Source organism: Dermacentor andersoni, chromosome 2 (genome assembly GCF_023375885.2).
Source record: "Dermacentor andersoni chromosome 2, qqDerAnde1_hic_scaffold, whole genome shotgun sequence".
Classification (NCBI taxonomy): Eukaryota; Metazoa; Arthropoda; class Arachnida; order Ixodida; family Ixodidae; genus Dermacentor; species Dermacentor andersoni.
The window spans coordinates 17931809-17959730 of record NC_092815.1 but is presented as its reverse complement, the minus strand read 5'-3'; the positions used below and the strand labels follow the sequence as shown (position 1 = coordinate 17959730).

General features: G+C 45.4%; 1 protein-coding gene across 2 annotated transcripts in view; it reads left to right on the top strand.

Moving 5' to 3' along the window:
- LOC126542841 (protein ECT2-like) overlaps window positions 1-27922 on the top strand; it is a 122477-nt gene that overhangs the window by 33874 nt on the left and 60681 nt on the right. Inside the window, exons 8-12 of one of the 2 annotated variants that reach the window (XM_050189957.3) lie at window positions 11615-11714; window positions 18658-18779; window positions 19450-19512; window positions 22405-22642; window positions 25327-25457. In XM_050189957.3, the coding sequence (XP_050045914.1) occupies window positions 11615-11714; window positions 18658-18779; window positions 19450-19512; window positions 22405-22642; window positions 25327-25457 (654 nt within the window). The remainder of the gene's footprint in view (window positions 1-11614; window positions 11715-18657; window positions 18780-19449; window positions 19513-22404; window positions 22643-25326; window positions 25458-27922) is intronic. The other variant, XM_050189958.3, reaches the window with a different exon arrangement.

Sequence of the window (27922 nt, the reverse complement as noted above, 5' to 3'; positions counted from 1 at the left end):
GCCTCATTGACGCTGTGTCTTGTATTGCTCTGACAATCATCATTTTCACTGAGAATAACCCCTTGCAAAAATCAGAATCTTAATCAGCTCAAAGATACAATAGGATAGGAATAACGTTAATAAAGTGCTGGCAAGCGACTGTTTAACGCGTCGTGACGCTGGCCAAGCGTCGACCCGGGGTTATACCCTACTCTGCACTACCACAGTTGGGCCTGTTTGTAGTGGGTCATGAGGCTTGTGCTGTTTGAGCGCACCCCGGGCCTGCTGGACGGCCCATAGTTGTGTGTCCTTGTCTGCAGACTGCAGTGCACCTTGAAGTTCGGGCGGGTAAGTCCTGGAGGTAGCTGCCGTCGGGAACCTGGCACAGTCCCACATTAATTGTCATTGGTCCGCCGGACCCGCTGCACAAACACCGCATAGCCCACTCGGATAGAGCTCTGGGTGAAGCACGTGCAGCATTGCGGGAGTGAGGAGTGACGCGGTCTGTATTTGCCTTAGGATTACTGCCTCCTCTCGACTGAGTGCCGGGTGGGGAGGCGGCATTGTCCGTTGAGCTACCTAAGCGGTAACACTTGGTTACTTCGGCATAACTGGTCAATCTGTCCTTGGTTTCAAACCACCACACGGAACGGTCACTCTCGGGGGCGCGGAAGGTAAGCGCTCGCGCCACTGAATGGGCCGTCTCGTTGTGGTTCGGTGAGGAAGCACACTCGCCGGCGTGCGCCGGGAACTACTTGATACGGATGGTGCTGCCACGGTCTTGAAGTTGGAGCTTGCCGACAATGGCAGCCGCCGGCGTGCATATTTGCCCCTTGGCAAGGTTACGCACAGCGTTCCTCGAGTCGCTGAGCACGGTGCGACACTCGCCCTCGGTGATCACCAGAGCTATAATAACCTCCTCAGCGTCTGTGGCGTTCGTGCACCGCATGCTCGCTGCCGTTGTCTTGGTGCCGGTAGCCGCCACAACGACCACTGCCACGAAGCTTTCCCGCTTGTATTCCGCTGTGTCCACGTGCCGGGCGTGCGGTTCTTGGGTGTGTTGTTCGGTGAGGGCCTTGGCCCGCGCCTGCCGCCATTCTTGGTTGTACTCTGGGTGCGTGTTCTTCGGGATGGGGTCCACGTAAATGTGGGCCCACGCCTCCTCTGTGATCCCGCACAGTTGCCGGCTGGGAGCTTGGGGGTTGTAACCCAGGGATGTCAGTATACTGTGGCCCGTCTTGGTGGTAGAGAGGCGCTCCATTTGCGCAGTGAGCTGCGCCTTGGCTATTTCTTCTAGTGTGTTATGGACGCCGAGCTGTAGGAGCTGAGCCGTACTCGTGGTCTCTATTAAGCCCACTGCCGTCTTGTAAGCCCGTCTGATCAGCGTGTTGATCTTGGTTCTGTCAGTGACCCTCCAGATCAGGTAGGCCGCAACGTAGACGATGTGACTGATCACGAACGACTGGACAAGACTGTCTTCACGCATGCCCGCCCGTCGTGTAGAGACTTCGTGTATGAGCCAGATGGTGTCCATTGCCTTTATGGTAAGCTTGTTGATGGTCTCGTTATTGTGGCCGCTCTTGTTGAACAGCAGGCCCCGGACCCTGATCTTGGGAACTTCGGGGATGCGTTGCCCCGATGCAGTCACAATCTTGATGTGGTAACACTCCCGAAGGTGTGCGCGCTTCCGTCCTGGTCAAAGCGGTGTGAGGACGAACAGCTCGGATTTGGCGGGCGAGCACATTAGGCCTGTGCCGTCAAGGTGCTGCTTGATGGCGGTAACCACCGCTTGCAGCTGTTGCTCGATGCTGGCGTCGGTGCTGCCGGTATCTAGGGTGTTATGTTATGTTAGATCACAATGCTTCTTTTATTAAGGCAAAAGCTTTAAGTGGCTCATACCTCGGTTGGCCTTGAAGAAAAATGCATTATCCGGTCCTATCCTAGATCTTCATACAATAATTACTAGAGGGAACTCTAGCGCTAGTGTCTACAGGAGCTGCAATGGGAGCCGTTGAGCCAGCATGGGAATTATGGGCATGGATTTGCCTAAACCTTGTCCTTCTGGCTTCAAACGGCTTTTTAACTTTGTAAACTCATCATTTTCATCAATGTACTGCATAATAAATAATTAAATAAATAACATTAAAATTGTCCAACTGCAGGACTCGAGTACAAGACCTCTAGCACAGATGCCCGATATTGAAACAATTACAGCACAGACGCATGCATCGACAAGCAACATATAATGCCCTTATGAACTTATTGCGGTCAAGCCAGTGCCTTGAGATGCTTGGTGTGTTTTAATTTGGCCACTTCGACAAGCTGAATCATTGCACTTAGTAGCGATTGTGCATGTTCGCAGCATCTTATGCACTTACAAAAGTATAGATTGCTCGGAAATTTATGACAGTGAAGGCATACAAAACATAATAAATTAATCCACAAGAACATCTGAATCCACAAACATGAAGATAAGACAAATCCTTGTACTCCCTATCATTCCCGTGGTGGTTCAACTATTGCAATGCCAGAGTTCCCTCTAGTATATTGTAGGAAACTCTGAGTCCAATGGTACAAAACCTATCATCATCAGCGACAGCTCCTCGCACCCCCCCCCCCCCCCCCCCAAGCAAGCAAATAATTCATTGGCTCATCCCTCTCATACTGCAGAGACTACAAGCATTCATCAAAATGAAGCGTACAGTGCATACATTCATTAGAATCATGCATACAATGTACAGAAACGTGGCATGTAGTCTAGTTGTACAAAAAAGCTACCTGACCTTCAGTGGTTCACAGCCCCATAAGCAAGCAAAATATGCAATGAGTCGTACCTCCATAAAGCTGAGGTTACAAGTACTCAGCAAAGTGAAGCGAGCAGTGCATGCATTCATTGAAATCACCCATACAACACACAGAACAGCATGTGTTTCAATCCCGTGCTGAGGAAATGCAATGTAATGTCGAAGAGAAACATTCTTGGCGTGAGTCTAACCCCGCTACATGAGCACGTGAAACTGCAGTCGAAAACAAGCCAAAGAAGCCAAATTGAGAAAGCAACAACGCGACAATGTGAGACCGTGCATTAGCAAGTGTGCAGCAGGCTATCGCCTTCACATCTTTTAGGAGTGTAACATGCTGCCGAATTTTTTTTTTTGCACACGTGGTGTTTTATCAAGAATAAGGGCAATCTCTATGAGCACAAAATAATATAGTAAAACCGGCACATATTTTGCTTCCATGTTTGTTGATGCTGTTCGCACCAATGTAGCGCAAATGTATGGAAAGCCTTAGCCTTGCATAACTTGACATTAGGAGCTTCTCTACAGACTCACCGTGCTCGTGGTAGATCGACACAAGGGCCTACCATTTTCCTAAAATATTCAGTCACAGCCTCACATTCTTCAAAAGGGGCCTCACGTGAAGCAAGCTGTCAGTCTGACTTGTGATAACCCTGAAATGCTCTTTGCATGATTTCAGCATCAGCGAAACCTTCTCACTTTGATGCATAAGGTTACCACCTTTACATCTGTATTCAAGAGGAGTCAGGTGTGCATGCTCGCTGTCAGCTGAGCCTAACAAGGCAGTGTTGCACTGCTCACATCCTGCAATGGCTGACAGCATCCCTTTTAAAAGAAAACCGTTGATGTAAAATAGGATGTTGCATTCATTTGTTTCAAGTTCTTCGATGAATAAAATTTGAGAGTCATCGATGACATTGGCCTCCACTTCTCCGCATTCTTATTTACCTTTTGACAGCAGGTCTATGAGGTCCCGCCTAATCTTCATGATCCACTGCAGCTTTCTCTTGGGCTCTATCGAAAAACGGTAAAGTTTCCAACTATTTCTTTAATTGTTCGCGCACATGGGCACGCAGCACCCAGTTATTTCACTGAAAAGGGGAGTGACCAAATTGCTGCAGCTCCTTCCCCCCACCTGCCACCTTGCGAAGTGAGTCAGCAGTGGCTGCCGGGAAAAACAGATTGAGGCAGTGAGTACCCCTTCAAAACATGTCCCCACCCTGTACGGATCAGTGGTGAGGGAGAGACGATTCACGCACCGTACACCGCTGTGGCTTCACAGTGTTCGCTTGCCAAGGCTGGCTGCATGATGTAATGCTTCCTTCTATATTTTTCCTTTCTCTATGAAGACCTTGCACCATGCACGAACCAGGAATGCACTACCAGCACTTCCTAAGTAGCGAGCACAACAAAACCGTTAACTCGTTCTTAGGGCCGTTTTTACTGACAGACTGTATCAATATTCTTTTTTTTTTCCCCTTTGTCAGTGGCTCACACGTGACTCGCTTGCCAGCGCTCTGCTGCTATTGCAGCAATCTGCTTCACGGTACATCATGTGATAGAAGCAATGGAATATGAAATTGAACATTACGATATACCATCTCTGCATTGCCTGCACGAAGTAAAATCGAAGAGCATGGCACTGACGGTGCGTGCTGTTCTGTGAAATTGACAAAAGTGCGCCACTCCCAAACCAGAGTAAAAAAGGCAGCCAAATAAGATGTCTCCACAACCTTTCCGTCCTGACTCTGCAGTTCCACAGTCTTCCCATCCTGGAAAAGTTGACTGTTGGGCTAGTTGGTCGTCCATATTTGAAGTAGTAGCTTAGCGCAAATAAAACCACAGACACAAGGAAGACAGACAAGGACAAGCGCTACTCACAACTGTTTAATGGAAGGAAGGATAGTGCATATATATATATATATCCTCTTGTCATGCATGCGCCTACCAAGCAGAAGAGTAGCCGGTACATACACATCAAAGGCGGTTGCGCAAGAAGTTAAATTCAGCATCCAGTAATGTGATAGAAGGCTCACTCACACATCTATCTCTATTCTTCTTGATAAAGAAGGCCTCAAGAGCGAGCCTGGAAGAGGCGTTGCCGCTCCTGCCAAGAATAGTTGTCGCAGAAAATCGAGCATCTCAACCACACGCGGTAATATGAGCCACCAAATGTGCGCCCTTATCCTCTTTTTTCTTTAGTTTTTGCACATGTTCCCTTAAACGGTCATTCACACAACGCTCAGTTTGACCAATGTAGAGCTGCCCACAAGGGTGCAAGGGAATTGCATAAACAACCCCTCTGGAGCACTCAACAAAGGGCTTCTCATGCCTCGTGCGGCAGCCCCGCCTGCTTTTACAGCAAACTCGAAAGCACAGCTTCGAAAGCTTGTTGGGCGCAGAAAAAGCCAGAGGAATGCCATGACGGTTAGCAACCTTTTTAAGGTTGTGTGACACCTTGTGTACGTAGGGAATAACCTCTGGTCTTACCTTCGGTCGTTTGACCTCTGCTCTCGCCCTTCGTGCTCCAAGCTTTACTTTTTGCAGAAGAGACTCTACTATAGCGTTAACGACCGTCAAAGGGTAACCAGCTGCCAAAAGGCGGCCAGTTTGGTTAGTAAAACTAGACCGCATTTGGTCTACGCACGATTTCCGCAATGACTACCAACTGCTCGCTTCACCACTTTAGAGTGTGCAGAATCGTACGGCAGCAATTGCTTCATGGCTCGCGGTTGATAGGACCAGCAGACGTGGCCAACTTCAAAAGACAGTTTTAAATCTAGGAACTGCAGGCCTGTGTCCTCAGGACGTTCATGGGTAAAAACGAGCCCTTGGCCTTGGTTGTTAAAAGCTTCTAAAATAAAAGCAGGGGATGTAAAGTCACCCTTATTATTTAAAAGCACTAAAAAATCAACATACCTAAAAACTTTTAAAACCTGCCACCCATAAAAAACATGCTCTAAAGACCTATCAACAAAAGACAAAAAAATGTCGCACAAAATAGGAGCAACACAAGACCCAATACACACTCCCCGGCATTGCAGATATGGCTGCTCGTTGTAAAAAATAAGTCACACTTAAATAAAACTCGAGCAATGTTAAAAAAGCTGTCCACTGAAAGGCCCGCTGAATTCTGGAAGTCGACCACGTCGTTGTATTCAATACATTCCCTTAAGAAAACAAGAAGCTTGTCCTGAGGAACTGAGTAGAATAGATCTTCTACGTCAACGGAAAAACCATACTTGATGCCGTCATTACACTTCACAAATTGCGCGACCTCCGAAGAACTTTTAACACGGAAAGGGTCATCCACTTGTAGCGTCTTAAGCTTATTCAAAAGAAAAAGGCTCACGCAATGCTGCCACGCCCCGCGCTCGCTAACGATAGTTCTGAAAGGAATATCGGGCTTGTGCGTTTTCGCGGTAAAGAATACAGTCAAGCAGCTTTCTTTGCTGTTCTTAATACCTTTAGCAAGGGTGATCAAGTTCAAACTTTTGCAGAACTCGATGAATTTTGACTTGACTCTAACTGCACTCTTACTAATAGGAACGAAATTCTTATTCACCGCTGCCTGCGCTTTTTCGTCAAACCGACCTTTTGGCAACACAACAAACGCACCTTCCTTATCTGACTGCAACAGCATAAGCTCATTTTGCTTTAAATACTTTACGACACCTTCTAGGCTCTTTTTAGCATGAACGTCTGAGGCCCTGCTTGAACACCTTGAGATGCAGTAAAGTCCCTCCTTCACGCACTGGTCATGGTCCTCTTGGCTACACCGTGCAGAAACGTCTCGGTTGAGACCTACCAGGTCCTGGGGCCGGACGGAGGGTGGAACGGCATACTTCGGACCTTTTTCCAGTAGCCTAGAAACGTCAACGGGGAGCGATACTTGGTCTAAATCGACCACCGGTTTTCCCTGTGCACGAATGGTGGTTGATGACCTCAGAAGAAAGCTCAGCATGGTCCTCCACCTTGTCTCCGTGATCTGGGCCGCAAGTTTTCTAAACTCATGAAACTTGCTGCTTGCTAGCCATTCCGGATTACCGTGGTGGCACACCACGCGGAGCCAGTCTTGCAGAAGTCGGACTTGGCGCCACAGCTCAGACTTCAGGAGTTTGCAAAGCCTCTTGAGGTGTCCCCACGACGGCTTCACCAAACCAAATAGAACACAAACATCTCGAGGGTATAACCCTTTCCGGACACAGAAGGCGTAAAACCTGGCCTGGCATGTGGCTTCGACGATGTGGGAAATAAGAACTTCGGTGACAGAAGATTGCAGAGGATACACAGAAAACGAGTTGTCCAGTGTACGAGAAATGAATTCTAGAAGAGTTGACTGTTGGGCTAGTTGTTCGTCCATATGCAATTCCCTTGCACCCTTGTGGGCAGCTCTACATTGGTCAAACTGAGCGTTGTGTGAATGACTGTTTAAGGGAACATGCGCAAAAACTAAAGAAAAAAGAGGATAAGGGCGCACATATGGCGACTCATATTACCGCGTGTGGTTGCGACGCTCGATTTTCTGCAACAACTATTCTTGTCAGGAGCGGCAACGCCTCTTCCAGGCTCGCTCTTGAGGTCTTCTTTATCAAGAAGAATAGAGATAGATGTGTGAGTGAGCCTTGTATCACATTACTGGATGCCGAATTTAACTTCTTGCGCAACCGCCTTTGATGTGTATGTACCGGCTACTCTTCTGCTTGGTAGGCTCATGCGTGAAAAAAGGATATATATATATGCACTATCCTTCCTTCCATTAAACACTTGTGAGTAGCGCTTGTCTTTGTCTGTCTTCCTTGTGTCCGTGGTTTTATTCGCACTAAGCTACTACTTCCCATCCTGACTCTGCAGTTTTATCAGCCAAACAAAGGAAATGCTGGAGCTAACTGTGTTGAACTCTTCTGACTGCTGAATGGCGATCTGAAATCTATGGACGCTGGCGATAGCACAGGAAATTTGATTTCACCATGCAAATATCTCCTTGGCAATGGCTTTGACAGCGGGGCTCTCAGGAAAGCTGACCCAGCCCTTCTACTGGCCAACACAGTAATTGCGAAGGCAACTTCGTGTACAGTGTTGGCAACAAAGATCTAGGCCATTGCAATTAATGCTTTGCTTCCAACAGACCTGCAGGCCAGTGGCAATAAACCACAGCATGCAATTCCTTCCTCTGCATGAAATGACCACTGGTACGCTTGCACCAGTGCCTCCTCCAGCTCATAGTGTAGCCTGCAAGAAGTCTGAATAGAAAGCCGACGGGCGGTGTGAATAATTTTCCGTCCTCTCTTCAAATGAGTATCGCTCTTCCAGCCTTGGTCAACACTGAAAGAGCAACGCTAAGCAGACGACAAGGTCAAGTGATAGCCTCCGAAGCTACCAATGTGCGTGTGCGCGACACCTGCGCTTCTTCGGGGCCGGCCAGTGTATGGCCAGGGTCGCAAGCCAACAGTCTAGCCACAGCACTCGAACCCAAAGTGAACTGCCTTTTCGCAGGCTCCACACTTAGCCAACAACAGGTTCACTTTGAAAATGATTGACAGGTACATGACATGTTCATAATTTGAGGTGCTGCTCCGCGGTCTCTGACAGCTGGTGATGCAAGCACAATTCTGACCAATCGCATAAGGCCAAGTGAATCGTCTGCTTTCCAAACCATTATGAGATTCCACCTCAGATTGTTTAGAGATGATACTGTACTCACAGACAGCTTTCTGTGGCAATGAAGGGAAAGCTACAGGCGCATGCCTGCTGCACATGTGTTACCGCGCCAAGTAGTTTGGCAGCGTTTGACAGTGCTTTTGGTTGCTTGGAAAAGACACTGAATCGACGCAGCTTCCATGTGCGACGGTTTCGCGTTTCCCTAGATGCGAAAGGGGAAAACTGCAAGATAAGCAAACCTTTACACTCAGTGGTGTGTTCTGTCTTATTTAACTGTTGCTAGTAAGGTGTTTGTTTCCTCTTCACCAGCCTAAATGAATGTGGAATAAAACGCAGGACTCTTTTCAGAAGCGCTGTCACTTGTGCACCCTTTGCCTCTGTAGCTTTCCCTTCATTTCCACAGAAAGTTGCCCGCGAGTATAGCCACAATCTTAAAATGGGTGTAGTGCACGTTCGCAATGGTACACCACACCACACTACACCATGTCATACTGTGTACCGGTCCATATGGACGCTGCCCATCTAGAAGAAAAATGGCTGATGATGGCATGACAGGTAGCGAAAACTGCCAGGAAAACAAAGCGCACTGCTCAGCTGGAAGAATCAATTGAATGCTGGGGTTCTACGTGCCAAAACCATGATTTGATTATGAGGCACGCTGTAGTGGGGGACTCCAGATTAATTTTTATCACCAGGGAATCTTTAACATGCTCTCAATGCACGGGACACAAGGGTTTTTGCATTTCGCCTCCATCAGAATGCGGCCACTGCAGCAGGGATTGGATCCCGTGACCTCGTGCTTAGCAGCGCAACACCATAACTACTAAATCACTGTGGTGGATAGAAGCACCTGAAGGAGGCACTACGTAGTATGGCGCCATCTCTTGAGGTGATGCAGAACCCGTGCTGCGGAACTCATGGACCGCTGCCGTTCAAATGAGCACAGGCAGGCAACCCTGTCTCAGCACCAAAAAATGACAACGAAGTGTATGGTGCCCTGTATATTCCTTTTGAATGTCGCTATTGAGAATGACATAACTTCATCACACTAGAAGTTACTGCTTGAGTAATATTGTGAACAAACATTAGGAAGAACTCAGAATCAGTATTTTTTGTAACTTGTTTGGGCACCAACTAGCGTATTTAATCGGGTCCTGTACAAAGGGTTACTGGCCAGAGACCGTATTTCCTTAAGTTTTGACTAGTTGCTCGAATGATCTCATTTCGTTCTTGCTAGTTGCGTGGATGTTCTCGTTTGGGTGCCTGGATAACGACTCTGGCTTTTCACTCAAGGTCACCTGAAAGTCGGCGACAATGGGGGCTAAAAGCATTTCATCCTTAAAAATGAAAGTGTCAATGGAACAAGAGGCTGAAGATCACAGACGATGGCGCGCTGCCCGAATGGCTGGCACGAACAGGACGGCCAGAACCACCTGTTCGGCCAGCTGCCTGTTGGTTCCGAAGCGGCGCATTTGCAACCGACACCGTTGATTCTACTGGGCCTAACTGCAGAATGATGTCATCAAATCGTCAGCCGGCGTGTGCAGTGGCAGCCAAGGCTGTGTTGATATGACATACTATTCAATATTCATTGGCGAGTCAGCTGACCATGCAAAAAGTGCAGTGATCTTGAAGGAGTGTTTGGCATTACAGTGCACAACGGAGTGGAAATTCAACCTACTAGTTGCAAAAGCTTCGAAAGTCACAAAAGGAGCATCTAGACAGTAGTGCTACTAAGGCCATACTTGCAAGGACCCTACATGCAGCCCTTGCAGGCTGTAGAGCAAAGTATTGTTGCATGACAGCAAATAATTTAGGCCATACAATAAATATTCCATACGTCTTTTTGACTTGAACTTTGTGCAAGTTTATTTGTCTATGGAAAGGCTACTTTATTATACCATTCTTGTGTTCATTTAGCTTGCAGGCCACTGGAATGTGCACATGAAATGCTAAATGCAATTTCTCATGCTGGTTTAGGGGCAGTACATGGCTTTATAACTAGCCTTTCCCAGTTTTCTGTGAGGGTACAGTCCTATATTTTAGTATGGCCATTCTCATGAAGAATAGAGCTACAAAATGTCATTAATGCTGCTGTAGTTGCATTCTAGAAAAAGTTGCAACTGTCTAAGCTTCAAATGCATTTTTCTCAGTTCGGTGTTTTTACATACTGCACTCAGTCTTGCAGGGCTTTCTTATATGATGTGGAGGGACAAGAAAAGTTTGGTATCAGTGTATTCATATTGAAATTACTTAGGGGGTGATATTATTTCTGTCACTCTAGCATAATTTTGCAAATTATGATCAAAAATAATGAAACAGAAAAAATATTCACAGTAAGTGTTGGTCTGTTTTCTTACCTTTAGAATACTTTCAAACAAATAAAAATTGCATCACTCCCTAGAGCAAGTCTTTGGCATTATGGTCATGCACTTACTTTTTGTGTTTAGCAAGATGAAATTGCCAAAAAGCCCCGCAAGAAGTATCATTAAGTTGATTTTCAGACTTGAATACTTTCTGAACTAGAGTAGCTACCGAAAAACTAATTGTAGATTTCAAATCGGCATGAAAGACAGGTCGAAACAGTTAGGTTTAGTTGAGATTTAACCACAAATAAAGAAAAGCATTTTGGAACCCATGACCCCCCTTATTTTATATCCAATTCCCTTGTGTTTCTATTGTGACTAGCACAATAGCCTTCCCCCCACCCCCTAAAAAACAGACTAGTTCTGTATTATTTTTGTCATTGGCCATTGACTATATTATGTAGTCATTGAACAAAAAATAAATTGTAAGTAAACGTTAGTCTGAGAAACTGCATCTTGAACTATCAAAGCAAAGCAGCACATGGCCCCTCCTAAGTTTCACGAACAGGTTTCCCCAAATCTAGATTCATCATCGGCATTAGTTCAGGTAACACACACTTTTGATTTACTGTAGCTGAAATAGGGGAGCAAGTACTACACCAAAAGTATCAAACAAATGAGCTAGTGATTCTGTATAAGCAGAACTCTTCCTACCTGGCTCTCTTATTTACATCAGTACCAATCCTTCTGCACAGTTCCCTGAAGTTCACATGGCACAGTTGTCTCAGAAGTCTGGTTGCAGAAGCCTGCAACTTGAAAAATGCCAGGATGTGTGCACTGCTTGGCTAAGATGCCCCTTGGTTTCAGATGAAGCTTCGCCTGGAAGCCTTCAGGGGTCTCCAGCTGGCCTTCCTTGGTTTTGCTGATGATGAGCGCCAACACATGGAAGAAGTGGCCCTTGCAAATGGTAAGGAGCTGCAATGTTCTGGCAAGCACTAATGGTGGCACTGGCTGTGATTTGTCAGCTGTATGGGCAAACAAAACTTGAATCCCTGCAGTTCGACAGTAGTGCTCTGTGTTTCCCAAGCTGTGAATTCATAACTAGGCATTTTAGTCGCGCATGTTTCTCAGTCAACTCCTCACCACTGAGATTGTCAAGTGCTTTAATGAAGCTCACTGTTGTTGACAAAAAATGGCACTGTTCTCCTCTTGACAGGATTAAGAGGGAATGTTGAGACACTATAAGAACAGTTCTCTTTTTTACAAGAAATCTTTTTTACATAGTTCAGTGTGCCTTTTTATATCCTCTTACTTATTGCTACGAGGAGAATCTATATACAAAGGATATATTTACAAGACAAGGCGCACAACGCTGCAGCAATGGTAGGGCTAGCGCGTGCACAGCCGATAGCCGCACCATCATCATCGTAATAGTCCAAGCACCAGCCACAGGATTGCCATCTGTGACATTACCCACCGGTGGCAGAAGCACCGTTCCGATGCAATTCGGGCTCAGGGCAAGAGTGGTACGGTTTGATGCGCAAGACGTGGTCTGTGTCACTCGAGGTTGTAACAGACACTGACTTAGGGTACAATGGAGCGATCTCATATTTAACATTACTGAATTTGCGTATGATGCGGTAAGGGCCAACATAATGCGAGAGAAGTTCTTCGCATCGGCCTATGCGACGTGACGGCAGCCACAGCAAGACGAGTAATGCTGGAAGGAAGTTCACCTCCCGGTGTCGGCAGTCATAAAGACATTTTTTATTAACCTGTGAAGCCGATAAGCGATCACGGGCAACCTGGTGGGTGATGTCAACACGGGCAAGAGCATGACGAGCATAGGCAGTGGATGTTTTTGCATGATAATGGATTATGGTGTCCATGGGCAATGATGGGTCATAGCCAAACAATAGATAAAAAGATAAAAGGCCAGCTGTGTCGTGACGGGAAGAGTTTTAGGCGAAGGTCACAAAAGGCAAGTTGATGTCCCAGTCTCGTTGGTCCTCAGACGTGTACATAGCAAGTACTTGTGTTGGGGTAAGTAGGGTAAGTTAGGGTTCAGTTAGGCTGTTTGTCTGTGGATGGTATGCAGCAGTGAGCTTGTGATTTGTCAAGCAGGAATGAAGAATGTCATCAACTACTTTAGACAGGAATCAGGGGCCGCAATCCTTGATTAACTGACAAGAAGCACCGTGGCGCAGGAGGAGATCGTAAAGAATGAAACCGGCTACATCAGTAGCAAAGCTGGTGGTATGTGCACGTGTCAGAGCGTACCGCATTGCATAGTCAGTAGCGCCTGCAACCCATTTATTGCTAGTGGTTGACATGGGGAAAGGCACTAAAAGATCAAGTCCCACCCGGAAAATGGTTCATCAGGGATGTCATGGGGTGAAGGCTGCCAGCAGGCAGCAGGGCAGGTGTCTTGTGTCTCTGGCAGAGGTCACAAGCCGCAACGTACTGTTGCACAGAATGGTAGAGACTAGGCCAAGTGAAGCACCTACGGGTGTGACCTTACATGTGCGATATTTCTAGGTGTCCAGCAGTCAGTGCATCGTGAAGCTGGCCCAAAACAAGAGGGCGAAGATGCGTGGGAACAAGCGAGAGTTCAGCGCTGTCAGGACGGGCCTTGTAGCTGTGTAAGATGTCATTGTGAAGCACAGACCTCAGCAGTGAAGGGTCAGGGTGTGGAGAGTTGAGATTGTCTATAATAGGCCGCAAAGATGGGTTGCGGCGCTGTTCGGCAGCTATGTGCACAAAGTCTGTAATGGAGAGAATGAAGACTTCTTGAGTAGGCCAATGAGACTTCCACGAAGTTCTGGACAAAATGACGGAAGTACGAGCATAGGCCAAGAAACCTGCGAACCGCGGAGTAGGGAACTGACCAACTACGCGGACTTTGTTAGGGTCTGGCTGTATGCCTGCAGCGTCAACAAGGTGACAGAGTAGGCAGATTTGATGGTGCTCAAAGCAACATTTCGATCTGTTAAGCTGAAGGTGAGCACGGTGAAAAACATCAAGCATGGTGGACAGGCGAGTCAGATGGTTTTCAAAAGTAGTAGTCGAAAAAACGATAACATTGTCCAGGTAGCAAAGGAATATGGACCACTTGATGCCTTGATGAAGAGAGTCCATCACGTGCTCGAAAGTAGCAGGAGCATTACATAGGCCAAAAGGCATCACTTTAAATTGATAAAGGCCATCCGGAGTCATGGAGGCGGTCTTCTTCCGGTCTTGGTCATTTACAGCGATTTGCCAGTATCCTGAATACAGGTCGATGGAAGAGAAATATCTGATGCCGTGCAAGCAGTCGAGCGCATCATCAAAATGCAGGAGAGGATACACATCCTTCTTGGTAATCTGGTTGAGATGGCGGTAGTCAACATGGAATCTCCAGCTATTGTCCTTTTTCACAAGTACGTTGGGCGATGCGCAAGGACTGCACAAGGGCTCAATTATGCCTTTGCCAAGCATTTTATCCACTCCCTTCTGCATGACAGCAACCTCTGCCGCTGACACATGGTAAGGCTGTCAGTGAATAGGACTCGCATTGCCGGTATGAATGTGTTGAGTGACGACGGGGGTCTGGCCCAGAGGTCATTCACCGAAGTCAGATATCCTGGTTAAGAAATGGCATGTGGTGAAAGGCAGTAGCCTGTGCCAAAGCGAGGTTTCCTGATATCATGTGTGTGAAGTGGTTGCAGGGCAAACCTGACTGCGATGACGACAGTGAAAAATCTGGTGGAGATTCTAGGGTCAAGGCAGAAACCGTGTGGTCAGCCAATAGTGTCAGATGTGCGAGTGATATGCCACAAGGTAGAACTTGTGTAGAGAAGCCAAAATTAAGGATGGCAAAAGAGGTTCGGTCGTTTGTAATTGTCATCACCATATAGAGGAGTGCAATGTTGCGTGTCATGGCAATCTTAGGAATAGGGAAGGCAACATAGTCGCCATCAGGTAAGGGTGGAAAGGGCGAAAGCTGGATGTATATGGGGAACCAGCGCTGGCCAGGAGGCGCTACAACAGTTTTCATGTGTAACTCAAATATGCTGACACTGTCCGGTAGGGAGGCTATAAAGATGACACGACATATTTAACAATAAGAAACGCGTGCCTGTATCAAAGTTTGGTTAGCCCTATGCACCCAGCTAAGTTCCCTCCATGGCCATGCACGTTGCGTTGAGCGCATGCGCTGCTACATCCTAGCACGTCGGTTCCCTGTCATGTTAGGAGCCGTGAAAAGTGTGTCTCAAAATGATCGGTGGATTTACTGACATGAAATCACTGCATGTGTTACTGGAAGCTGTGTTTGCTGCTCGCTAGGCCTGTGTGTTAGGGTGCTGCTGATGGCACGTGAAGCTTCAGCGCTGGTTGCCTGTTGCAGGTTGTGGTGGCAGTCAAAGAAACTCGACCGAGCGTAGGCGGTTGGCCGTGCACGAAGAGAGTTCTAGCCAGAGAAGTCCTTCGGAGCAGTCAATAAGGGCAGTGTGTGTGTGGACAGAAAGTCCATGTCAAGGATGATGTCATGGGGACACTGTTCTAGAACAGCAAAAAGAACAGATGTGTGGTGACCGGAAATGGTAATGCATATAGTGCACAATCCAAACACAGCTGGTGTACTTGAACGGTAGGTGAAGCCACAGGCGTCGGGACTTTCTGTTGGTGGTGGCGGAGGTTCAAGCTCATTACAGATATTTGTGCACCGGTATCGAGAAGAGCAGTAACTGCCACACCATCAGCCAAACTTCAAGAAGGTTGCATCGTGAATGAGGGATAATCAGTGGATTTTCAGGTCGGGCCATAAATGCAGCGTCACCTCCGGGGGCTGCACTGGCTAGTTTTCCGAGAGGCGGTTGAAGGGAGAGTGAGAGGGGCAAGGTTGGGGCGAGTGGGACTGATGGCACTGGGGTGATCGGGAGCGGCTAGTCCAGTTTTCCCTATGAGGATGTTCAGCACTTGATCTGAGGACGGAACAATGGAGCATATGGTGCACGTTCTGGGCGCCACTAATTGTAAAGGTTTGGTCGGTAAGATGTGGGCCAGCAGCTGCGGCAATGGCGGGCAATGTGTCCAATCCTAGAGCATGTGAAGCAGTTGGGCCACTCATCAGGGGTGCACCAATTGACTGGATTGCGAGAATGTGGCATGAAGGTGGTGTTCAGTGTAGCAGCAGCGACGACTGGGGAGACCGGGTTGGAAGCAGCATTACCATTATGAAAGGCAGCTAAAATGCCCATATTCGTGACCTCTTGGCGAACCACGGCCTGAATAAGTGAAATAGTAGCCAGGTTGTCTTGCATACTGTCATGAGTAATGGGTGTCATGCCTTCAAGTCTTTGACTAAAGATCCTGGTGACGTTATCTGGGGCAGGCGTTTAATGTAGAGCTAGTAAACCTTCGCATGAGGACGTGTCAACCGTATTAGGAAGTCGGTCGAAGCGGTGAGTGATACGCTGACTACAGTGGAGTCGATCATAACAATGTGATGACAGACACTACTGTAGAGCAATTCTTACACAGTAGCAGATTGAAGGCATCATCGGCTATGCCTTTCAGTATGTGTCCGACTTGTCTATTTCAAGCATGTACTTGTCGACCTTGCAGCACAGAGCCAACACGTCCTGAATATAGGAGATGTATCGTTCTGTAGACGTTTGGGTGCAAATTGCAAGTTCTTTCTTGGCCGCTAGTTGTCATCCAAGAGGTTTTTTTCAAACAGATCGTGTAATTTCTGCTTACAGACATTCCAACTTGTGAAATCTTCTTCATGCTTCTCGAACCAGAGTAGTGCAGTGTCCCACAAGTAGAAGATCGCATTCGCAAGCATTATCGTCTGGTTCCACTTGTTATTGTCGCTGACGCACTCATACATAGCCAGCCACTCATCAACGTCCATGCCGCTGGTGCCGTTGAATGTCCCGGGATCACGAGGGTGCAAGAGAACTACCAGTGACGGGCCTTGTTCACACTGGGTCGATTAGTCGGTCATTGTGGTGGCAGCAACATGCCGTCCGCTGCGAAGACTCAGTTCCCAGTGTTGTAGCGAGCTTACCCCACACTTCCACCAAAGATGTTATTGGAAGAATCCATATGCAAAAATATTTACAAGGCAAGGCACAAAACGCTGCAGCAATGGTAGGGCTATCGCGTGCACACCCAATAGCCGCACTGTTGTCATCCAAGCACTGGCCACAAGATCACCGCCCATGACAATATTTTGCATATCTTTACACATTTTTACATATTGTATCCTTTCACATAGTTCATCTATGCCTAATACCTTTTGCGTACCTTGCTTATAGTGCTTCTTCAATGGTCTTTAAGGAGAGATCTGCTTGAGAGATGTAGCTTTAATTTTATGTGGAGGGTTATGGGACATTAAGCAATGGTATTGGGTACATTATGATAGCTTAATGTAAAAACTTGTGTGTTAAGGTTGCTTAGCACATTTAAAGAACTCCACTCAGGAGGTTATATTAACTGGTAATCTTTCACTATGGCATCCCTCACAGCCCAGGCAACAATAAACTTCATCAATCAATTGAACAAACCTTTGGCAATAGTGCTGTTGGCCCTTTGCAAAACTATCATTCCCATCTGTGCAGTTTCATTGTTTCTTGGTTGATATGATGTAGCATTGTAAAATGCTGTTTTGAGAGTGCAACATTCTGCATAGTGATATGCATAGATTGTCATGCACCAGGTTGTTGTGCTCTCTGATAGGTTACTAAACAGAAAGGTAAGCTAGGTTGGTAGGTTTCTTCTAGAACAAATAGGGGTGTGTGAATATTCAAAACTTTTGAATGACCAATCAAATATTGTCCTATTTGACCTGGTTTTCGAATTGAATGTCACTATTTGCAAAGTGAAATATTTTTAAATACTTGATATAATTATCTGTGCACGATCAAACATATAAACTGAAGCAAAAATGCAATATAACTTTAATCCCAGTGGCTATAATGGACATAAAGAGCAAGATATTGTGTATTAGAGCATGCAATATCGCTTCCTAATTTTTCTCGAACATGGCATTCAGCATTAGGCACTATTTGACACACTTTATGAATGCTGCGCCAATGTTTTCTCCAGATTAACTTTGAACGTATAGTGGCACCATCAGCCACAACCATTAAACTAGAGAAAAAGGCTGCTTTTCCATGCTACCAATGCTGCAAACGATGCCCATTTCTGATTTTGTCTAAAAATATATGCATAAATTCTAACTGGCCCACAAGGCTGCCTTTTTAAGCTTCATTCGGATAATGCCTGATCACGCATTCTCAGAGGACTCCCTTATATCTGAACGAGCTGCTTATTTGTTCTTAATGCTCTGTGCTTTTTAATAAGGCATGCTTCTTTATGTGCAGTGTAACCTGCTAACATTATGAATACCAGGACGTGGACATATTCTTTAATAATTAAAAAGGTTGTTTATTATTCAATAGATACTTGAAAAGTATTCAATATTCAATTTGGTTAGTGCCTGGCATTAGTATATAACTTGTGTTCGATGCAGTCTCAAAAGTTACTATTTCCACACCATTCAGAAGTAGGTTACCATTACTACACTGCTCAGAGGTGCAATAGTAGTAACTTGCTTGTAATCTAAGATGAAGTCATGGAAGTTAGATGTTTTGTTCAGAAAGTTGCATATAAGTTTAGAAGGGAAACACATTATACCACATGTAAAATGCATTGGATGGTGCATTCATGTTGTACCACATGAAAATAGTCATAGCCAAAATGCTTATGGCTTATCTGCTGTATCTACTAACTGCATCTAGCATTTTTCAGCCAAAGTTGCTGGTGGTCATCGCAAAACAACAGTGTGCCAACATTGGTTGATGGCACAGTGAAAATGCATTGAAAGAGATTTTATGGCTGGGGTTGGGTCTGGTTTGCAGGGGCTCATGTGGTGGAGCCAACAGATGCTGGCTGCCACTTCCTTGTGGTCGACGACTCCAATCCTGTAGCACCTGTAGTGCCAACGGACATCAGCCCCAAAGTGCAAGTAGTCAAGTCTGAGGTGAGTAGAATATTTAACAGGGGTAAGCGTGACACCTAAGGTTGCCATGATCATTACTAACAGTTGCCTTGTCTCATCATTTAGGGGCTTTTTGCTATGACCGACTGCATACTCTTTATTTAGACCCTCTTAATTGTTTGCATTGTTAGTATTCACACCTCTGAAAATGTTTTGACTGGCTCTAATCACATGTTAGCTTTCCTCATAACTATATATATATTGTTGCTTATGCTTTTGGGTATGACACAGAATGAGTTCATTTGTTTAGATAGACAGATGTACGTGAAATTTAAGTTGGGAAGGTAGTAACAATCCCAGAAGTATCAGCGTTAAGCTTCATTCTTGAGTTTTCAGAAAGTGTAGCTGTCAACATTGTTTGATTAAACTGAACATTTCTTCAGCTCCTTCCTAGAAGTCTAAATTAAAAAAAAAAATTCTTCCTGGACAGTCATGTGGCCACATATATGAGCTCTCTAATTGAACAAGGAATGTTGCAAAAGTTAGCTGGGAACATGTGGATCACTATGTTGCTACACTGTTCATTTAGTGGGAGCAGAAGAGAATCTCTTATGTGTAGTGCAAATGCTAATGGCAGTCGCAGCTTCTCAGCTGAATGTTTTTACATGTGCCCTGCTTTGTAATAACAGATCTTATGTCTCTTTCCCTGCAGTGGTTTTGGGCAAGCATTCAACATGCCCGGTGTTTCATGGCTGGAGCTTACTATTATGAGCACGTGAGTTTGCCCTTCTGTGTTGTTGCTCTCATGTTGTATTCTGGTGACACAAGAAGATGTTCACTGAAAGACATGCTTAGAAGTGCTCATTTACCAACCAAGTGATAAGCACAATGTGCAGGCATTTCTGTGGCTATTTCATTTCATTTCATTTATTTACTCTCAAGGCCGTACAGGCATTACAGAGAGGAGTGGCAATAGAAAAAGAAAAAAAAATAGCTAATGAGGCAGCACATGGTCACAGATAGCTGACTTGAACACGTCATGGTCTGTGATAGTGACGATGGATGCGGGAAGGCGATTCCAGTCTTGACTTGTTTTCGGGATGAAGGCTTCGAGGTATACATTGCTTTTACACTGAGGCACCCCAACCTTCATTCGATGATCAATACGGAATGACAAATGGCTCGGTGGCGAAAAAAGTGTCATTTTTAGCTCATTATTACTGTAGTATATTTTGTGAAACAGGCATAAGCGGGTAATTCGACGTCTAGTAGAAAGGAGAGGTAATTCAAGCAGTTGCTTCATGCGAGAAACGCTGGCTAAGCGATAGTAGTTAGAGAGGATAAACCTAACTGAGCGGTTCTGAACCGATTCTATGGACTGTGTTAACGAGCTAGTGTACGGGTCCCATATCGATGAAGCGTACCTGAGTTTAGAACGCATAACTGTTTTATATAGAAGTTTCAGCGGAACGGGAGCGAGGTGTAAATTCCACCTAAGAAAACCAAGGGCACTGTTAGCTTTGTTAATAACATGGTGGATATGCTTCTGCCATGACAGATTATTAGTGATATGGACGCCTAGATACTTGTAGCTGTCGACGAACTGAAGAGGGCAACCATTAAGATCATAGCCCTGAGAAATGGACTGGTTAATCTTTCGAGACACCCTCATTGCGTTACATTTGTTAATGCTTAGTTTCATAAGCCATGCATCACACCAAGAAGAAATTTAAGTCAGATTGAAGAACGGAGAGGTCAGACTCATTAGAAATTACGCAGTACAGAACGCCGTCGTCTTCAAAGAGCCTTATGTTAGAAGTAACAGAATCAGGCAGGTCATTAATATAAATTAGAAAAAGAAGAGGCCCTAGGACTGACCCCTGAAGAACACCGGATATTACATTGCATGATTTAGAGTCATGATCATTAACAGAAACGTACTGTGTTCTATTCTGCAAGAAACATTCAGTCCACTTAAGCAAGTTGCAATCAAGATGGAGTGTGCTAAGTTTCAGTAATAGTAGTCGATGTGAGACTGTATCGAAAGCTTTCGTGAAGTCAAGGAAGATGCAGTCAATAACTGAAGCTCGATCTAAAGCGGAAGACACATCATTAGTAAAGGTTAATAATTGAGTCTCACAAGAATAATTTTTGCGAAAACCATGCTGCTGTGACCCAAAAAAATTATTAGACTCGAGAAAGCTAATCAGGTTGCAGTAGATTATGTGCTCTAATAATTTGCATGGAATAGAAGTTAAGGAGATCGGCCGGTAGTTTAAGGGGTTATGTGTATCACTGGATTTGTGGACTGGAATCACCTTCACCGTCCTCCAGTCGTCCGGAAGTGTTGAACTCTGCAAAGACTGCGTAAAAATATATGACAACAAAGCAGATTAATACGCTACAGTACTCTTAAGGAATTCGTAATTTATGGTATCAACACCTGCCGATGAAGAAAGTTTAGCTTTCTTAGTCAAATTGTATATGCCATCTAAATCGATCGAAATCGGCTCCATCTCAGGGTTAAAGGCACGTGCGGACGGTGAAGTATCTATTAGAGCGTCAGAAAAAGATAGCGAGAATGTGTTGTTAAAAACCGTTGAGCAAAGCTCACGGGGGACAGGAAATCCATCGTCAGTTTTCAGAACGATTTCTGTGGGTTTGCGTACGTTAATAATGTTCCAAAACTTCTTAGGATTAATTGTGAGCAGATGAGGTAGTGTTTCAGAAAAAAAGTAATTCTTGGTTGAGCGAATGGCCATTTTATATTCAGATGCGATAGCTACATAGGCAGCTTTTGCTTTAGTTTCCCCAGATAGCTTGAAGCGTCGAAAAATGCGCTTTTTCTTGTTAAGAAGCTGTTTTAAACTCAAGTTAAACCAAGGAGCCAGATTGCATGGAGATAATAGGCGAGTCGGAACATATTTTTCAGTTAGCGTTTGAACCTTGTTTTTGAAAAGGAGCCAGTTTTCTGCAATAGTTCTTTCCCAGAACTGAGGAAAAAAGAAATCGGCAAAACTTTTTAATTCGTTATTGATCGAGGAAAAATCTGCTCGACTGAGTGACAAATTTTCTTATGGTGTTTTAGACGCTGTGGCGAGCGTAAAGGGATTGCAAAATGAATCACGCAATTACATTTGTACAAAAGGAGAGTAATTGAGAAAAGCTGCAAAGCCTTCTGCAAACACAAAAATAGAGTACTGGTAGGGCATCAACATTCATGCTGGGGCACCTCAACACTGACTTGATGTGTTCTAAAACTAAAACCAATCCCTTGGCAGCAGCACAGTGCAATTTATTGCTCATGCATTATTACTGCACACGAGTGAAAGAGTCCAGTGTGCAGTATAGGCGTGTGGTCACTGTAGGTGTTCTGACATAGTTGCACATGTGTGAATCGCATTCTGCCGTCCCCTCCATGCATTGTATGATTTGGGACTGCTCTTGAGCACCCCTGCATAGGCAGTGTGCCGTGAAGTTTTCTTCAGTCTTATCGATGCGGTCAGCACTCCTGTCTCACTCTACAAGACTATGATAAGACACTGGAACTAGTATGCATAAATTAATCTTTAAAAACATGCTGTCGTGTGAAATTTAGTGGCCACCAATTGCCCTAAAGCTAAGCCAACCACATGGACTTGAGTTGTTTACTGTAAGTTGAATGCAGCAGGCGCCCATGGTAGCAGCGACTCCATTACGGCCCTCCCTCGGGGCCCCCCGTTCGGAGAGCAAGCGCCGCAAGTTGCGCGAGAGCCTCGCCCAGCAGCTGGCCCAGGAGGCTGAGCAGAGCGTGCTCGTAGACCCCTTCTCCCCCGAGAGCCCCCGACATCGCAGGCGAGTCTCGGCCAACAAATCTGTCTCTGTCCTTGACATCAGCCTCACGCCTGAAAAACAACTCGCCACAGGTAAGAAATCATTTATGGCTGGCTTATCTGGCAGGTAATTCAGTGAAATAGGTTCTAAACAAGCTGCATATCTAGTGGCATTGACTTGGAACAGCTTTGTGTCGCAAGCAAAAATGTGTCTTGTTCATTTGAAGTAAGATTTCCTTACCTGTTCATGGTTCTCAAGAGATTTGGGTGCAATGTGCCTGAAAGACTGGGGTCCTCTATGCATAAAAAAAAGGGGGGGCTTCTCCAAAATTAACTTGCGGCAGTCACCATAACCTAAACGTCTTGATTGAAAGTTTGATTCACCCAAATAAAAAAAGATTGGGGTGGGAGAGGGGAAGGGGGGGGGAGAATGTTTATGGTTTTACTGAGCCTGCTCGAGAGAGTGGTATAAATCTGAAAAAAAGTAGTAGTCAGTAGGCCACCTCACTTGCTTACTCTTTTTGTGTTTCTGATTTGCATATCACTTGATTAACATGCTTACTGTAGTAAAACTCTTGCTTGGGCTAGTTGGTTCATGCTTGAAGTAGTAAAGGCAAGGCGCAGAAGACCAGGACTCAGGAAGAAGAACAGAAACGCCGGCGCCGGTCCTGTCGTTTGTGTTCTTCTTCCTGAGTCCTGGTCTTCTGCGCCTTGCCATTACTACTTCATGCTTACTGTGTCAGCGGGTGCATCATGAACCAGAACTTTTTAATCATGTCAGTTACAAAACTCCTCATAAACCCTGTACTCCAAAGCCTGGACGCAGTGACGGGGGAGGAGGGGAGGCGGGACTGGGGGCTTGGCTGCTGTCGCACCACCTATGGACAGGAAAATTAACTTCTGAAAACTTTATTCAAGTGTGCATAGCAACACAATCGGCACATGCTTAAGCAAAGCACCAGTTTGTTAGGGGAGGTACTTGTGAGCAATAAGGGCCACATTTAAATGCCATACGTATACCCTGTTTATAAGCAAATTATATTTTTCTTGTATCATTACCAACCAGAGCAATACCACTCTGATCATTTTATCCTTTCCCTGCCCATTCTACATAAATGGGTAAAGGATATTGAGCAAGCGTTTTCATTGATATGCCGTGTTATTTCATAGAAAAAACTTTAGCATGCAGTTGCACTAGCCTATTTTAGGCAGTAGTACAATTGATCCCACTTCTAACAATATTCAAAGTGCCTTGTCTTTGTTCCTCTCCCCTCTTTTGCTGTACACAAGCCTACAGAGGGGCACTCTAATGCTATCGCATTTAAAAAAAATGCTAGCCGCTGCACCTGTCTGCATGCCCCACACCTTCGCCACGCCTGCCTTTGTGCCGCTCATCCCACATGGCACACCTTCATGTATCGTCAGCCTCGCGCGCTCCTCTCCCGTCTACCATCCACCCCTCTGATGCACACATGGACAACACTGTCATCGGAAGAGTGGAAGAGAGACACGAGAAGCCAGTAATGTGTAGAGCAATTAGACAAAGGTGTGCTATGCAGGGTGTGCGACATAAAGGCGGGTGTAGTGAAGGCGTGTAATGCAAAGGCGAGTGCAGTGGTTTGCATTTCTTTGTTCTTTTCTTGGATTTCATGTTTTTTACTTCTGGTGCTGACATATGGTAGCCAGATTCAATTGTTATAACCAATAACGCAGCATTGTAGTAAGCGGTTTATTTTGCCTCAGAACACATAAAGTTCACTGTGCATCGGCTGCTTATTGTTACTTCTGCCAAATTGTTAAAACCAGTATTATTATAAGTGGGTTCAACTGCATGTGTAGTAATTAGCTCACCTTTAAAAAGTGGAAGTGCAAATGCAATAAACGTATTGTTCTCAAAGAAGTGATGCACTTCCACCTGAGAATATGGACTTTCTGCTGCTGTTTGTATGTGTGCATCTGTGCATATGTGCGGAAAAAGAAAAGTAGAATAAAAAGTTTATATGGAAGGCTTGTGGGCAGCATGGAGAGGAAGAGAAGTGGTCAAATAGAATGCCACAAGGGTAAATAAACACTAGTGGAGTGGCAACAGGGGCCGGTGGGACAGGGAAAGGATTACCTCACATGAAGTTGCGCTCAGGTTCCTTATAAAATAATTGGAAGCAGTAATATCTTTTTGTAGGACAAGGGAACATAAATTGAGTTCTTGCACAGGTTTGCCAATCCAGTGAACCAGCATTCATCCATGTGTGCTAGAAGTACAGCCAAAAAGTGTGCTGCGATGACTGCATGCTGTAGAAGATGCAAGCGCTGTATGTAAACTTCATTTAAAGACCACCATCATCACAGTAACCAGCAAGGATACTTTAGAAAATTGTGGGAGCACACTTTGTTAGAACCAACTGAAAATAGACAAAGTTGGCATCACCTGACAACATAGTGTCCAAGGAGGTGGGACATAGCCATGACTTCATGGAAATTGAGTTGGGGGTGAGGTAAGGGGCGGTGGAGGGGCTTGGGAAAGGGATAATTCTGTAGCTTTCGTAATATAGCCTGCTGTCATAAAGCTTTTGGAAGAAAGCATTCTTGGAGACATACTTTCTATGTTTAAACAATTCTCCTAGGTATGACTGAAATTTCAGGAACCCTTTTTATGATCACTTTGTTATCTAGTCGCTTCCACTTTCATAGTTTGTTTTTGGAAACCATTGTACATAGGTCAGATTATAGCACAACTGTCAAATTTCCAAGGACCGTCAGCCCTATAATGCTCACTGCAGTGCTCGACACAGAGGGCCAGGAGAACAAAGAGCCATCTGACATGACCCGCATGTCCAAGCGGCAGCAGGTCTGCTTGGAGCTACTCCAGACCGAGACCAACTACGTTGCCATCCTGCACTCCATTCTCACGGTATGGCAACTAATCTCTGTATTAGCTTTGGCCTCCCTGAAACTTGAAAAGGTTGATTGATGGTATTTAATAACCTGATGCAACACAGAAGCTATAAGAGATGACATAAAGTGCTCTGCATTAATTTGAACTAACTGGAATTCTTGGATATGCATCCAAAGTGTGATATTCGAGCATTTTTGCATTCCGCCCCTCTTGGAAAGTGGCTGCCACAGCCAGGAACCGCACCCACAATTTTGTGTTCAGCAACAGTATGCCACAACCCCTGAACCGACGCAGAGGCCAAAAATGGAAAATTCACGTGTGTGGTTTTGATAAAATGCTCACTAATGTTAGTTGACTAGTTGTAGACCTTGTGCGAGAGTTGAAGCAGAAAGGCTGCAATTGACAGTGATGTACCTATCTTTCTAGTCTGTAGACCACTTATAACATAAGGCACCATGGTTGCAAGTATGTGCATATACCGTATTTATTCGAATATAAGGCGGTCACACTTATAAAGCAAGGGTGCAGGTGGGGGACCCAAGAAAAGAACTAATATGAACACTAAGGCGATATAGAGTAGCCGACGGATTATTCAGACTCTGTGCGGATTGCCCTGAATACTGAATTACTAACACTGTCAAAACAAAAAATGGTGACCATAAAACAGGGGAAAAGGAGCTTCATCACACGGAGTGCGGATTATATGCGAATTTTACCTTTAGGCTTTTCGGCAGCACGAATTTTGCTTTATAATGTGGCTTCATGGCATGGCTGCGTGCACTGCCGTCAAGCCACAGTAAAGGTGAAATTCGCTTATAAGGCAGGGGGTGAATTCGAGGCTAAGGATTCTAGGACCAAACCTTACTTTATATTCAAATAAATATGGTAAGTGTTACCACACTATAACCAGAACATTTTTGAAAGGCTACATGCATGCAAAACTTAAGTAGACGAAGCAACCATTTGTATGCGACAAATAAAGCATGTGACTAAGATGTTCGCATATGTCTTAAGTTTACAAACGTTGAAAGCGTAATGTCCAAGGACCTGCAGCCTTCGCATGAAGCAGACAAAATAACACAGAAAAAAAAATCCTATTGACGATACAGTCGCCGACCGATTTCTCAAATGCCTAATTTTTCGGATGTGGTTAAATATATGGACTTCACCGTGGCACTGCCTACCTACTCCAAAAAAAACAATGTAAGAATGGCAACCGAAATTTCAGAGGTGTCTCACTCATTTTCTCGGGCTCATTTTTTCGGGCTGACTGCGTAGACAATGTCGAAAACATGGTGACAATGAACCAAGTTGCCACCGTTTGAACTGTCGCCCATGCCCCTACTTTCTTTGCTGAGTAGATTCCTCCACTTTCCAAGTGCCGTGTGACCGTTGCAAGGAGTTTTGTCGACTCGATACCAAACCATAACTTTGGTCGCCAGCTCATGCGGCCTAGCCAGCAGGGATTTCTGGTGGCATGCTGTCAGGAAAGCTTGCCCTTGTTATGTTTGTACTGTTATGACCAAAGGAATAAAAAATCGAGGAAGAGAAGAAAGAAGACAGTCTGAGGCAAAAGAAGAAAGGCTCAGGAACGTGGCATCAAGTGGCAAATGGAAGGGCACAGAGCTTTGCACGCAGAGGTGAGCTCGCCAATCAGTGCAAAATGCGTAGAAGTTATTAAAGAAACAGCACCAGGACACATGGAGAGTAGAAGGAATGAGCGCCACCCACGACCTGAGATGGTGAAGAGGAAGGCAGCCTGGAGTCCAGATCAGCCTGGTGGTTCATAGAGACAGTTGCCAACACAGTAGAGGCTGCGCCCCAGCTTCTGTGATTACAATCCGTTGTCTGAGCGGCTGAGCAGGTGCAACTGACAACCACTGCAATGGCCTGACGGTGCCTTCATCATGAGAATGTGCCTGAGCTCCTGCAGCTATGCTCCGCAGGCCTAGTGAAGAGGTCCCGAGTGGTGCAACTGTATCGACCTGACATTGCCACCAGCGATGCCAGGTTCCTCACCACTGAGTCGTCAAAGTCGGTGACATCAAGTCAACACTATGACTTCGACAAACTTTGTAAATACATTAGGACTTTCTTACTCATGTTCTTTCTATCGCTCTAAACTTGCAACTGATATTGTGTGCATGTAGCATGTAACTTGTAGCATGTCTTGGGTTTCTTAGGCGCACTTAGGTGGCTTTCTTAGCATGTTAACTTATGTTTGTTCTGAGCCTGGTAATATAAAGGCTTCTTATTATCCAAAATGTTCCTGTGTCGTGCATTCCATCTAAAGACCATCACAGTATCCATAGATGATTACATGAAGATCAGTCGTCTTCCATTAATTCAACCCTGGCAGGACCGATGAAAAAAAATTAATAGAATTATCCGGCGGGTTACAAAAAAAGCATCAATACATACCACTGATTCATTTCGCAGTATTTTCCAGATTCCAACATGTCCCTGAATCAAATGTGCGT